We start from the raw sequence: 14,965 nt of genomic DNA, 5'->3' as shown, positions 1-14,965 counted from the left end.
CTGATCTTTTTAGGCAGATACATATTAAAAACTGAATATTAGAAAGATGAAGTTGTTCCATCTAAGATTTTTAACACACAAAAAAAATCATTTTTGTTGTGCTTGCTTATTCTTAACTTTGCAAATTGTTTATTTCTAAAAGCCCAATTTTTTTCTCAAGTGAGTGGTGTCCTAATGAGAACCTGAATCAGGAGAAAGTATGGGCATAGGAAATGTAAGGTATTTACTGTTGTACACATGCCCACACACAAAAGCATAATAAGGTAGGGTTCTCAGTCCTCAGGAAAAAAATATGAAATTTTGTTTTACTGCCCAACATCTGTCTAGCAAATATTTACTGAGCACTGCCAATACCAGGAAGTGTTTTAGATGCTTGAATACTCTGTGAATTAACAGAATTCTTGTGCTTGTGTACCAGTTTGGAGAGAAAGGCACTACACAATATGTGTTGATAAGTGCTATAAGGAAAAAATGGGGCAAGGAATTAACGAATGAGGATATGTATGTTGATGGATATGGCCTGTGACAGATATTTGAGCAGTGCAAATATCTGGAGAAAGCGTTCCAAGAAGAAGCAATTCCAAATGGAAAGGTCTTGAACGAGGACTGTTTTGTATCTCTGGGGATGGGGTCAACTTAACTGGAATAGAGGAAGCAACGAGTAATGCAGAACAACATCAGAGGGATCTCCATAAGGAGCTCAGGTTTTACTCTTTGTGAAATTTCTTAAAGGAGTCAACCAAGAGACTAGCACCTCACATTTTGTAAGGGTTGTTCTGGTTGCTGTATAAAGACTTAAATTAGTATTTAATAGCACTTACACCAATTGTTAAGGAAGCTTATGTTAATCCCTGAGAACAACCATGTGATGTATGGTAACACCCTCATTATTAAAGATGGAAAAATCGAGGCAACAAAAGTTAAATAGCTCAATCTAGGCTACAAAGCAATGGCAAAGCTAGGACTTAAACCTGGATAGTAAGTGTTGTATGTACTCAACTTTGTGGCACACAGTAGTTGGTGGGTCAAGAGTGGGAGCAGGGATACCAATAAAAACATCACTACCTGGATAGACTGATAGCAGTGATTTCCTACAGCAGGGGTTCTTTTTCTCCAAATTGTGGAATGTTTATAAGTATGACCATAGATTAATAAGCAACATGGAACAACAAAAGGGAGTTAGTTATAAAAAATTAGTGGTCATAGCAAAAGGCTTCATGTTTGCCTAGAAACATCTGTATAATATTAAGGGATTGAGTAAAGTTATATAGTTAGGAAATAGTATGAAATGAGTTTTTGACTGCATGCTTTCACTATGTTAAAACGTCATTTTGACTAAAATGTCATGTCAAAATTTTAAATTCCTTAAGAAAAATTGCTTTCAAACTAGTTATAAAAAGAAGACCTTGAATCTTGCTTTTCAAAACATTAAATGTTAACTGCAGGTGATTTACTTCTCTTATGCCGAAAGAACAACAGACTTGAGGCTTCTGACACTTTACAGGAGAAATACTTCAAGTACAGAAATATCTATGAAAATAGTTTTGATAAATTATTTTTAAATGAGGCATAAGAAAGAACAGGTTTCATTAAGAATCTGAATGTAGATGAAAATTGTAAGAGGAATACTGCCTTATCACAAACAAAACTCAAAAATTTAAGGATTCAAATTATAATGTCTGATAGCCTTGGAGATAGGAATATTGTTAATTTTTAACCCAGTCATAAAGCTTTTCACACAATGAATTATGTCATTCAAATTAAATTGTGGAATTCACACTGATGTTGGTTCAGAGTTATGCCTACAATGGAGAAAAGGACTGTTAGGAACATCAGCTGAACATAAAAATTATTGTGCTACGCAGGTAGGCTCAGTGACAGAGTGCTTGCCTCACCCTTTGGGTTCAATCCTCAGTGCTGGGGGGCAAAAAAATTTGGTTAACAACCTAGATGTTAGTATAATGTATATGGGTTTATACAACAAAAGTTATTACTAACATATTTTAGATTCTTTGCTTCTAAAGAAACTTCATTATGATCTTCATACCATCATCTTCCCCCTTTGTTCTATTTTACAAGATAAAATGCCTTTTTAAATACTACTTCATAACTAACAAATCCTGAGGTAATCTTTGTAAGATTATCTGTTGTGTTCAAACTGACATCTGTTCTTTAGTGTGTGCCTTTTTGTATTGATATACAGTAAATAAATATGATAAAAAAACCACTGGTGTTTGAAGAACATAGTTGTTTAACAAGAAGGAGAAACACAGAACAGAGAGTAACCTTTCATAGCACTCTATTGACCTAAATATTATAGTCTAAATATAACATTTTAAATGTAGAAAACCTAATTTAAGGAAACATGATCTAATCAAAATACATGCACAAATAGAACTGCTTCTTCATCTTATAAGATTATAGACTAATTCCAGAGTTTAATGTAGTTACCTGGTATCACCTGTAATATATTGTGAAGGGGTAATCTATCAATTCATGTAAACAACAGAAGACTTAGCTCTTATAATTCTATAGACTTACTACAGACTCTATAAGATCATACTAAAGCCCCTTATTTTGACAAGTAAAAGAATTATAAGTATTTTAGTCTATTCATTCTGTAATCATTACTGGCAATATTTAAAATTTCCTCTGACAACCTGGGGGAGAAGAAATAATCAAATGTTTCTTGTTACTATCTGGATAGAAGAGTGTTATAGGAGAAACTGTACAGAACTACAGAAAGACTATTAACATTTGGCTGATGATACAAGGTCAAGTGTTGATACCTGGAAAGACTGTTCAGTGTGCTACTTACTACTTTCTGAAAGTTAATTCTAAGTTTTGGGGTGAACAAATGTAGTCAAGAAAAACAATTTTAAAAAGAACTTATCAAATTTTACTAAAACAGGAAGTTTTTAGTAAAAGTTATACAAGAAAAATAGTTTTTAAAAGTGTTCAGTGTTGAAGGAAAGGCACATGTACTTGGTGATGAAGGATGGAAATGCATATTGAATTGGGACATTATTCAACTATGCTGTGAAGTGCACAGATGATGTCGCTAGACTGCTTGGCTTGGAATCCTAGCATGGCTACTAGACTGGCTGCATACCACACCTCATAAATTATAACTAAGTAAAAGGACACAAAATGAAATAAGTAACCAAATACTTGAAAGTTTTTAAATATTTTTGATACTGTAAAATTAACAATTATGTCACAGATTTAAAGGTTTTAATCATTGATTTAAATAAGCTTTGGGGCTGGAAACTGCTAATCCTTTTTCATTGCATATTAGGAGTCAAAGACAAGGCAAGCTGCTGACTTGGGGGAAATATGGTATAGAAAACCACATAATTAGCATCTCTGACCACAAACAATACTTTAAATCATGTTTGAACATAAATACTTATTTGCACACACACTTTCCTGGCGCCTGCTTCCCTTTTGCTTTCTACTTGCCATCATGAGACAAAGTATAGAAAACAGAAGGAAAGAAACCAAAAATTCTCCCTAAAATCTCAATTTTTTGATTCCCAACTCTCAGATGACTGGCCTCATGAGACTCCCTTCATTTACACAACAGTATAGGCTGAACGAAGGAAAATTTTTATTTGTGTGTGTGGTGGTGGTGAGGTGGGGAATAGCCTGGAAAATGTTTTGTGAACATCATGGGATTTTGGTACCCAGATAGTAATCCTAGAATGATCAAAGATGGATTTTCTTCTTTCCTTTTTTTTTTTTTTTTTTTTTTTTTTTTGGTATCAGGGATTGAACCCAGGGGCACTTAACCACTAAGCCTAAGCCCCATCCCCAGCCCTTTCTTATGTATTTTATTTTTAAATATTATTTAATTGTCCATAGATCTTTTTTGTTTATTTACTTATACGCGGTGCTGAGAATCAAGCCCAGTGCCTCACACATGCTAGGCAAGTGCTCTACCACTGAGCCACAGCCTCAGCCCATTAAGTATTTTATCTTGAGACAGGGTCTTGCTAAGTTGCTTAGGGCCTCAGTAAATTGCTGGTTTTGGACTCATGATCCTCCTGCTTCACCCTCCCAAGCTGCTGGGATTGCAGGCCTGCGTGAGCCACCACACTTGGCTGAAAATGGGATTTCTTGGTATCACAGGATTTAAAGTAACAATTTCCAATTAATGTGGAAACCACAAAACAAAGTGACATGGGCAATGTGCCTGCTTCATGAGGGGGGCATCTTATTTTCAGAATCCAGAAACTTCCAAATAAAAACGGAAATTAGTCCTTTGGGGGTGGAACAGTGCACAAATGCAAAATGTGTATTATGTATATATCAAGCAAGAATTTTTAAGAAAAGTGCTATCTACAGTAAGGTCCTTTGGAACTAGCATTGTTTTATAGCTTCCTTTCTTTGAGATATACATTGAACTAATGGGTAATAGCTGGAAATGCTGATACCTGAGGCTGAGGGTTATTTATATACAGGAAAACAATGTTAGAGATTGGAAGCCAATTAGCTAGGTAAGGTTCTAAACTGCAAATTGAAAATTTTATTTCATTATAGAGATAAAGGAGTAAAAATGTGTTTCTCAATACCCCAAAAGAAAAATGGAAAAAGGAAATGCTGACAATTCACATGCATATACACAAATCAAAGAATATATAAAATTGTATATTGTGTATCACTAAAAATCTCTAAAAAGGCAAATTAAATTAAGTTTTGATCATCAAATCAGAAAAGATCTTTAAAAGGATTATATTCATTGCAAAGGCTATGCCCAAACACTCATTTAATGCTGGTGGTAGTATAAATTGGTATGCTCTTTCCTGGAGGACAAGTTGGCAATACACATCAAAAGCCCTGAATACTCTCTTAGCCTTTAAATACTTGTACCACTCATAAGATCTATTTTCAGACAATTATCTTTAGTTGGATAAGGCCTTATACATAAATAGTTATCACAGCATTAAAAATAATACAGAAAAATTGGAAGTAGAACAAAACAAAATCTATCAATAGATACAATTACAAGTGGAAATCTAGTTCATGATAAGGTGGTATCTAAAATCACTGAAACACAGAAATCCTTTCAAAATAGTGTTGCAGAAAAATAGGCATTTGGGGAAAAAAAAAAGAAAATAGTCCATTTTTACACCTTTCATAAATAAGTTAAAATGGGTTAGATAGATGAAGCCATAAAATTACCCAAATACTAGAATAAAACATTCTCTATAGCCTGGGAAAATGGCAAAGCTTTTGTAGAAGACTAATGGCAAGCTAGGCAAATATTTTTTAAATGTATCACAGATGACAAATATCACTAATAGATGAAAAGCTTATAAAAATTAAGAGTAAAAGATCAAATACTCTACCCAAAAATAAGCAAAATATGAATAGGTAACTCACAAAGATTTAAAAAATGGTTTTTTTTAAATATGAAAATAAGATCAACTGCACTTAGAGAAATGCACATAAAACTGCTGAAACACTATTCCTCACCCATCAGATTGGCAAAAATTCAAAAGCTTAACAGTAGGCTCTGTTATCAAGGCCAATAAACAGGCTAGAGAGAATGCAAGGCTGGTCTCTTTCCTATGAAAGAGAAATTGTAATAACTAACAATATTCATTAATTTGTTAATGTCTATTTAACCTTTGATTTGTCAATCCTATTTCTAGAATTTTCCTGAGAGATACCATTAATAATACCAAAAGTACAGTTTTTATTATAAAATTCTATATATTCATAAGATAGAATTCAATAAACACAGATGGAAAGGGAAAAAGAAAAAAACTAAATGCAGAGCCTACAGACTAAGAGAAAATCTTTGCCAGCTGTTCCTGCCATGGGGGATTAATATCCAGAACACATAAAGAACTCAAAAAACTTAACACCAAAAAAACACAAATAACCCAATCAATAAATGGGAAAAAGACATTTCTCAGAAGAAATACAAATGGTCAACAAATACAGAAAAATATTTAACACCTCTGGCACTCAGGGACATGTGTGACTAGATTCTGGGCACTGAAGAATACATTTTGGAGGAAGGGGGTACTAGGAATTGAACTCATGGGTACTTTACTACTGAGCTACATCCCCAGTCCTTTTTATTTGTTAGTTTGAAACAGGGTCTGGCTAAGTTGCCCAGGCTACCCTTGAACTTGCAATCCTTCTGCCTCAGCCTCCCAAGAAGCTGGTATTACAGGCATGTGCCACTGGGCCCAGAAGGAATGCCCTTTTCTTTCTTTTCTTCTTCTTCTTTTTTTTTTTTAATCATAATCTGTACCTTAATTTTTAAAATTATAATTATTAACCCACATTAATTATACAAACTAATGGGTCTATGATATTTCCATATACATCTTTTAGTCTGATCTTATCTGCCCACCATATGACCTTCCTTTTCTATCTTTTCTGCTGTCCCTCCTCCCTTCCTTACCACTCCGTCTTTTGCTTTCAAGTCATCTCGTTTTATTTTTCAGTTGAGAAATGCCAATTTTTAATCCGCAAGTTAGCCTTTTGTTTTTAAAAATGCTTTTAAAAGGTCATTATCTTTTGGAATATTTTATGTGAAATGACTCAACAGAATACAATTGAATATGAAGACCTACATATGCCAAGTAGACTTGTTTCTGATATATGTATTCATTAAATCTATAATCAGCTGGTGCTTAAAGGGGTTTTTCTGGAGAGGAAGGGGCAACGCTAGTATAACATCTGGGCTCATTTCTGGTGGAAATTCCTATTAAGTGTATTTCCATCTGCTGAAGTATTATCCATTAGAAATAGAAGGGTGGCTTGTGCAGAAATATAAGTTGAGTGAATTCTAGGCAATTCTCCAGGGTAAGAAAGTTAAACAAGCTAAAGAGGACCAACAGATATACTTTTTAAAAGAACTTATTTTAGTTGAAAGCTTTTGGTGTTCTTTGGGCACAAGCAGATTTTCTTAGAATTTAACTTTAAAAAATATAATTAAAGCAACTTGTCATAGACGATAACTAATAAGGTACTGATAGGGTTGGGGAAAATATCAGTTAGAGAAACTTGTACTGATTTATCACCTCCTTATAACTGAAGTTAGTAATGTAGGTCATTCAATGAACACTCCTCCTTATTGGCCTCTTTTAAGAATTATAGTTATTCTTGGTATGTGGGTTTAAAAAGGCCTAAGAAGTCTAGGACAGTGCTTTACAAACTACAGGGTGAAGGATCAGTTTCACTGCTTTAATTTCTATAGTGATCTCCCTTTACCCTCTGAGGTTAGGTTCCAAGACCCCTGGTGGATTCTTGAAACAACAAACAGTGCCAAAGCCTATGTCTGCTATTTTTTCCTCTATATACATACATATGATAAAGCTTCATTTATAATTAAGCACAGTGAATGATTAAGAATGATGACTAATGAAATAGAACATGAGATTTCAACAATATGCTGTAATAAAATTCCAGCATAATTATTCTTGAGCTTTGGAACCATTATAGAGTAAAAAGAGGTTACTTGAATACAAACACTGATACCGTTAACAGTTGATCTGAGAATGCTAGACTACTACTAAAGCTAGGTATATACTACTGAATAGTGGGCAGGTAGTATATAAAGCATGAACACACCAAAGGCATGATTCACATCCCAGGTAGCTGTGAGCAGGATTGCGTGAGATTTCATCAGACCACACAACAATGTGTAATATAGAAGCCTATAAATTGTTACTCCTGGAATTTTCCATTTAATATTTTCATACTGTGGTTGATCACAGGTAACTGAGACCATGAAAAGCAAAACTCTAAAGGAAAGAAGGAGGGACTATTATAATTGGTTGTGGACCAGTGTATTTAAAAAATAAAACAGAAACATACTACTAGAAAAATAGAACAAAAAACTAAGACATAAATATTTTGTGAATGACAGTGCCTGGCATGTGTATGTACTAAAAATGTTTACTGAATGAAGACACCACTTCCAGAAAAGTTGATCATGTTTCATTGGAAACTGTACTCTCCTCTGTGAATACACCAGATGTATTACTGAATGGTCTGCTAAGAGGGCAATAATCTCACATACAACAAAATTAAATTTTAATGAGACTCTGGGGCATGTTATACTTCCTTCAGTTAGAAGTTAAGATAATAAAGCAATTTAGAAGTATCAAGGGATTAAGTATTCTCAGATTATTTTTTCTGCTATTTGGCCTTTTATTCTAAACCCTAACTATACCCAAATACAGGTAAGGAATGAATATAAAGGATAATACACAAGTCTAATAAATGCTTGAAGATAAACAGTAGATTCTAAATAATTTTCACTTTCTCCAAAGGATATCTATAAAGTCTTTATGTAGTGAATTTTGAAATGCAGTAATGCACACATACATTCAATTCAATAGTATTCAATTCTTTCACACATGGACAATTTCCCATTAGTCTCACATCATCCATAATGTCAATGACAGCTCATAGAATAAAGGGTAGCTGCATCCTAATGCAATCTGCATTGACGACAGCAGAGGGCACTGTCAAACAAAATGATCATTTTTCATTGTGTACAAGAATCTGTTCAATTAGGAATTACTAATTTTTGAAGAACCTAGGATCTTGGTAACTTGTCTTATATGCTGAAACTATTTACAAATCTCTATGTAAAAAGTGACATATTTGAACTAACAAACTAAAACTTGAGTGATAAATTTAAAAAAGAAAAAAAAATAACATACTACCTTACACATTTACTAAATATTTTTCATACTATTTCTATAAAGCTAAAATAGAAAAAAATATATATCTGTTAGGGAATATTTATTTTATAAAACCATAAAAGAAAGCAGGAAAGGAATTACCATATTTAAGGTTAACCCTATATGGAAATGAAAGGATTGGGACTAAGAAGGGGCAGGTGGGACACTACAAGAGTGTTGGCAATGCTCCAATTCTTGACCTAAATCATGGTTACATAGGTTCTTATTTTGTAACAGGTCATGAAACTCAATATTTATGTTTTATATACACAAAACCAAAATATTAGAAGGGCTTATCAGACTGAATTAGTAGACAGAAGAATCATCTTTACTATATAAAACATAATGACAAATTATTATATATGTAGAAATATCTATTTAAAAACAGGGTTTCTGAACCAAGGGTCCATGGAAAACATTTTATGTGAAGTTTCCTAAGATAGAATTTCTAGCTTTCATTTCATTCTCAAAAAATTAGAAAATCAATGTAGAAACATCATCCAGGTATTCATATAGGTCTAGTTATTTTGGAAACAAATGAGTTCCAAAACTATTCAAACAACATAGAAGAAATATCTAATACTAGAAAAGTTTCTGATTAGGCAAGTCATCTTCCTGAATAAAGTCACAAATCAAAATATGCTTCTAGAAAAATATTCCTTCTAGAAAGATATAAATAAATAAAAGACATTTGATTCTCATGTTTTTTCTTTAAGTGATAACTATTTAGAGCAAAAATATGATTGTGGAGTGACATGGAAACAAACATATATCAACAATACACAAAGGACAGGAAAAGAGAACTACAAGTATATTGTACTGCCCTTATATCTTATATGAATTAGTATAATATCATGTGCAGCTGGACTGTGACAAGTTCACACTGTTTAAGAAATTTAAAAATCTGCATATATGGCATATGTGGCATATAGTAGAGGGATAATAGGATGATAAAAATATTCCAGAATGCGGCAGGAAAAGAGTAAAGTAAAAACAGATGGGACAAATAAAAAATAAGTATCAATATAGTAAATTTAAACCCAATCATATAAAATATCATATCATAACCCTGACTACAAATATAAAGTATACACTCCATAATGGTACTCTATTAGACAATTCAAAGATTGTCACTTAGAAAAAAAAGGAGGTGGGGAAGACACCACAATGTTGTCTCTTAAAATCTACTTTTGAACAATACAAATCAATTAAAATGGAAGGACAGGCAAATGTTAATCATAAGAAAGTTTGGGTAGCAGTATCTATATCAGATAAAATATATTCTTGGCTGGATCACTGACCAGTAAAAGAATATTAGCATGCCAGGCATGTTGGTGCATGCCTGTAATCCCAACTACTCAGGGAGCTGAGGCAGAGGATCACAAGTTCAAGGCTAGCCTTTGCAACTTAGTGAGACCCTATCTCAAAATTTAAAAAAAGAACTGAAAATGTAACTTAGTGGTAAAGTGTCCCTGATTCAATCCTCAATTGAGTGAAAGGTATATAGGAATTACATGTATGATTTTTCCAAGTTTTTCATAAGTCTAATAATTTTAAACTAAAAAGCTAGAAACATTTTAAAAATTGAAATTCTCTGCTCTTCAAAATATACTACTAATAAAAAAAATGGCAGGCTAGGAGCAAATATTCACAATATTTATATGTTAAAAATATATCTGACTTATATAATTTTATTCAGTATATATAAATAACTGATACAATTCAACTAATAAAAAGGGGCAAAGATTTTAAAGAGCAAAAAAGGAGATATATCAACTGACTAATAAGCAGAAAGCAAGACACTCAACACCATCAGGTCACTGGGGAAATTCAAATTAAAATCACAACAAGATGCCACCACAGCTCTCACCCGCCACGGGAAAGGGAATATGCAAACGTATGGGGATAATAAAAATGTTCTACATCTTAATTGTGAAGGTAGTTACATAGATGTACACATTGATCCAAATTTATTTTATATTATATAATTAAAATCAATGCATTGTAACTGAATTTATGCCACAATAATTTCTAAAAATTGTTAAAATGTTATATAACAATGTACTGAAATATCTAGAGCAATACATGCCAGAGAAGAATGGCTTTTTCATTAGTGTCTGAAAGAAAGCAAGTCAAAAGTTGACTGCAGGTCTCCACTTAGTGTACTCTCCAATGCTTCTGTTAGCCAGGACAAGTGTACAATGAATAGAAAAACCCAATGAAAGAACAATGAGTTTAAAAGTATTGGCATTTTTGTAAAAGAGATTAGTATAAGATTATTTTAAGATTCTAAGAATATTTGTGTATACTAATGTATACTTAAAGTTAAAAATTATGCTAAAATCTATATAATCATGATCTCATTTATACTTCTATTTAAGGGAGATTTTTCCATTTTACAGATGAAGAAACAGAAAGGTGAAATAGTTACTTGCTCAAACTCAGATAAAAGTGGCAAACTGAGATTGACCTAAATTTATGTGACTATGATGCTCAGGCTCTTAACTATTTTACTGGTTTATTTCATCATTTTACCTCCAATCATGCTTTTATATACGATCCTTTACTCTTTACATAAAGAGGCACAAGTGAGGAGTTTGTAGAGATTATTGTACTAATGTTTCCTTACAGTTGTGCTTATAGGTCTTGGGAATGGTGTTGAGAAAGTAGTTTCAAACATATGTAAAGCATACGATTTTATAAAAGATCATTCCTAAATAGTATAGCTATCAATACTGAGAATGATTCTAGAGATTGAAGAGCTATCAATCCTAAAGAACTTTCTCTAACTTCATTCCCTAATCTTCGCCAAAGCCCGACAATGCTGTTATAAATCACATAGATTAAAGACATGAAATGAATCTCAGAAACCCATCTCCCCGCCTTTTTTTGTTGTTGAAATGGGGATTGAACCCAGGGCCTTGTGCATGTGAGGCAAGCACTCTATCAGCTTAGCTATATCCCCAGTCCAAAAAATCCCTTTTTATTGGTAAAGAGACAGTTATAACTTTGTTTTTTTCTCTATTCTCTTTTCTGGTTTTTTTCTTTTTTCCCACCTATTTACTTTTTGTGCATAATGCTTTTGGATTTTAAGTTTTATATTTTCCTTCCTTTTCTCCCTAGAAGATCTGCTAATATGGATTTGATTTAGTCAAAATAATTGTGTTTTAATTTTTTCAAGGCATAAAATAGTAATTATACTAAAATCAAATTATCTACTTTAATGATTGACAAAAAAGATAATATTCACTAATTGATTACCTTAAGAACCTATGAAATATAGAAATGAAAGTAGAAAATAAATCTGAGCATATGCTAATTATATTTATGCAAGAAGTAATGCAATTTTTATCCTACCTGAAATCACATGCTGTAGTAAATTCTGCTCCTCCACCCAATGCCCGACCTTGAACCAGTGCAACACTTATTAAAGGAAGTCTGAGTATTGAAGAACAAATGGATATTAATATTTCTAATTTTTAATATTTAAAAAATCTTAAAATATAGTGGAAACAAAATTACTGCACTGTTTATAGTAAACACATCAAAGGACTGTAGAAACTTGAATTTATGCACCTTGAGAAGAAAAATAGTACAACACTAAAAACACAAAAATTCATACTAAATATGATATAAGTTTATCAAAATACTGCCCTCATTATATACTTTTATGAATGGCATATTGTACCTTTATTCCAAACATGGATGCTTTTGTATAATTTACAGCCCCTGGGACTTCTCAGCAGCTGACAATTGTGAATAATTTAATATGATATCATCTTAGTCCATTTTTACTAAGACTCCTTAAGGGTAGGAAAATTAAGGCTGCAGCCAAGGCAGAAACTGTGATCTAGAAGATAGAGGTCCAAAACTGTGTACTGAAGGTTCCTCAAAAATCTCATTAGTGCTTGAAATGATCCACAGATTAATCCTATATATAGGCATTATTTTCTGATGTAGATCTCTTACCTTTTCTGTTTCTAAGAATGTGTGAATACTACAAGGTAAATCTAAAATGTTTTAAAAGTATGGAATTTTTTGGTAGGTTCTAAACAAAATGTGAAACTGTAGGTAAAGTAACTGAGTGCTTCTCAACACATACTGCTCTCAAGTAGAAAAGACTGTTGAAAAAAAGAATAATTTTTCAGATGTATCTAAGAAAAAGTCAAGCATAATAGAGGAAAGAGATGAATTCAGGAGCTAAGATAATGAAAAAAAGTATTTTAGATAGTAATGTTATGATTCAATTACTCTATCAGATATCATGAGTACCCAAAATAGTGATGTAAAAATAGAGATGTCCAATAAATAAGTATGCTTAAATATAAATTTCCTTAGTTTTTATAATTTTTAAATTGTCTATAATCAGAATATGAAGGTAGAAAGTTAATTAGCCCAAACATGTCAGGTTTTAAGTCCAAATGCATATAAGAATTGTCCCCTTTTCTTTTTCATCTAGATACAAAGTTAATCTATCTTTCTCAGAAAACTGTAGTGTTCTCCAATCCTTAATTCTTTGTCTCACCTCTCTGGATACAGTTCACTCCACTCCAATTCAACTCACTTAAACATCAGATTATCTTTGTTTTCAGCAGATCACTGTCTTTATTTTGCTCTAATATCAGTATTTGACTCCCCCATGTCTATTCCTTAAGATACCTAGTGATATAAGCTCCTTAGGGAAAAGAGGGTAGGTCTAAATTCTTTTCCCCCTCACTTATTTTATTTATAAAGTACTTGTGTGCACTTCAGTAGCAATTAAATGACTGTTCTCCACACAAAAAGAAATAGTTAGTTCATCATTCGAATATATATAATTTGAAAATCAGTTATTATTTTTAACTGGTATAAATAATGGAATGGGTGGCTGGGGTTGTGGCTCAGTAGTAGAGCACTTGCCTAGCATATGTGAGGCACTGGGTTAGATTCTTAGCACCACATATAAATAAATAAAATAAAGCTCTACCAACATCTAAAATAAAATAAAAATAAATAGAAAATGAGCAGAAAATTTTTTAAAAAATGGAATAATGAGAGATTTTTGATCTTTTAGAAATCATATTTTTAAAAGAAAGATACATTACCTCATAAATCTTGTTAAGGTGTTTTGCATGAACATAGATAAGGCCACTCCATCCTTTAAATAAAAATAAGTATAAACACAAAGGCATAATGCAAATGTATTACCTGAGAAATATTTTAAAAATTCAGGTTTTAGTAAACAACGAAGACAAAAATATACCTAACTCTTTTTAAAACAATGAGGTTTCTATTTAAATCCTTTGATACTGTCTGAAAGTTAACAACAGTACTTCATTCTTGATGTCCTAAGGGCCCCTGGCTGACCTTTGCATGAGGTTATGATAAACAAGATGCAGGTAACAGAGTCAGATTATACAACTGGAACAGTAATGTATTCTATTCCCTACTTGGCGTAATCTAGGGGGAAGAGGTATAAGATACATCCACCTATTATCCCTATGAACATAAACATATAAAAGGAGGAAAGGAGGAAGGGAAACATTGTAATATGATTTCATGTTCTGCACTCCTAAGGCTTTTATCCTGATATCTCCATAAATTGCAAATTTCTTAAAAGTAGTCCAAATGAATTATATTTCACCTCACATACTTTCATTGACAGTATGATCTGGCTTTCAACCTCCTTCCAAATGATTTTCCTTAAACTTTCTAATAATCTCCTCTTCATCAAATTAAATGACTTCTTCTTCTCACTCATCTTCTCTTTCTCCATAATAGGTAGTGCCTTTCTCTGACCAGATTCTTTTTTCTAGCAAAACTTTATACTCTTTATTCTTCCTATTTCTTTGATTATTCTTTTCTAGGTTTCATTCCTGACTTTTTCTATTCAGCTAATCCCCTAAATGCATGTGTTCCCAAAAACCTAATCCATGATTCTCTTTCTCTTCTTTATGTATATTTTTCTCCTTGGAAGATTCATTCATTCCAAATGCTTCAACTATTGTTTTAAGTGAAGCACTAAAACCTATTAGATATTTACTTCCACATTCTGCCAACATCTCAAACTCAGCATGGCAAAATCAAATGGGAATTAAAAGAGCTGGGGATATAGCTCAGTTGTTAGAGTGCTTGCCTTGCAAGCACAAGGCCCTAGGTTCAATCCCCAGCACCACAAAATAAATAAATAAAATAAAAATAAAGGTCCATCAAACGGGAATTAAAGAGCTGAGTGTGAATCCTAGTGCTACCACTGAATAACAACATGATCT

The 14,965-nt window shown here is 32.6% G+C and overlaps 1 protein-coding gene across 8 annotated transcripts in view; it reads right to left on the bottom strand.

The window, feature by feature from the left end:
• Nucleotides 1–14,965, bottom strand: part of ECHDC1 (ethylmalonyl-CoA decarboxylase 1) — a 32,381-nt gene that overhangs the window by 1,200 nt on the left and 16,216 nt on the right. For 6 of the 8 annotated variants that reach the window (XM_079146257.1, XM_079146255.1, XM_079146259.1 and 3 more), the window contains exons 4-5: nucleotides 13,799–13,851; nucleotides 12,072–12,152 (exon numbers count right to left, since the gene is read on the bottom strand). In XM_079146257.1, coding sequence (XP_079002383.1) covers nucleotides 12,072–12,152; nucleotides 13,799–13,851 — 134 coding nt within the window. Of the gene's footprint in view, nucleotides 1–8,367; nucleotides 10,893–12,071; nucleotides 12,153–13,798; nucleotides 13,852–14,965 lie in introns of those variants that run through there. The other 2 variants (XM_079146262.1, XM_079146261.1) reach the window with 2 other exon arrangements.

The sequence above is a fragment of the Sciurus vulgaris genome, assembly GCF_902686455.1.
Source record: "Sciurus vulgaris genome assembly, chromosome: 7".
NCBI lineage: Eukaryota > Metazoa > Chordata > Mammalia > Rodentia > Sciuridae > Sciurus > Sciurus vulgaris.
This window is presented reverse-complemented; position numbering and strand designations above follow the sequence as displayed.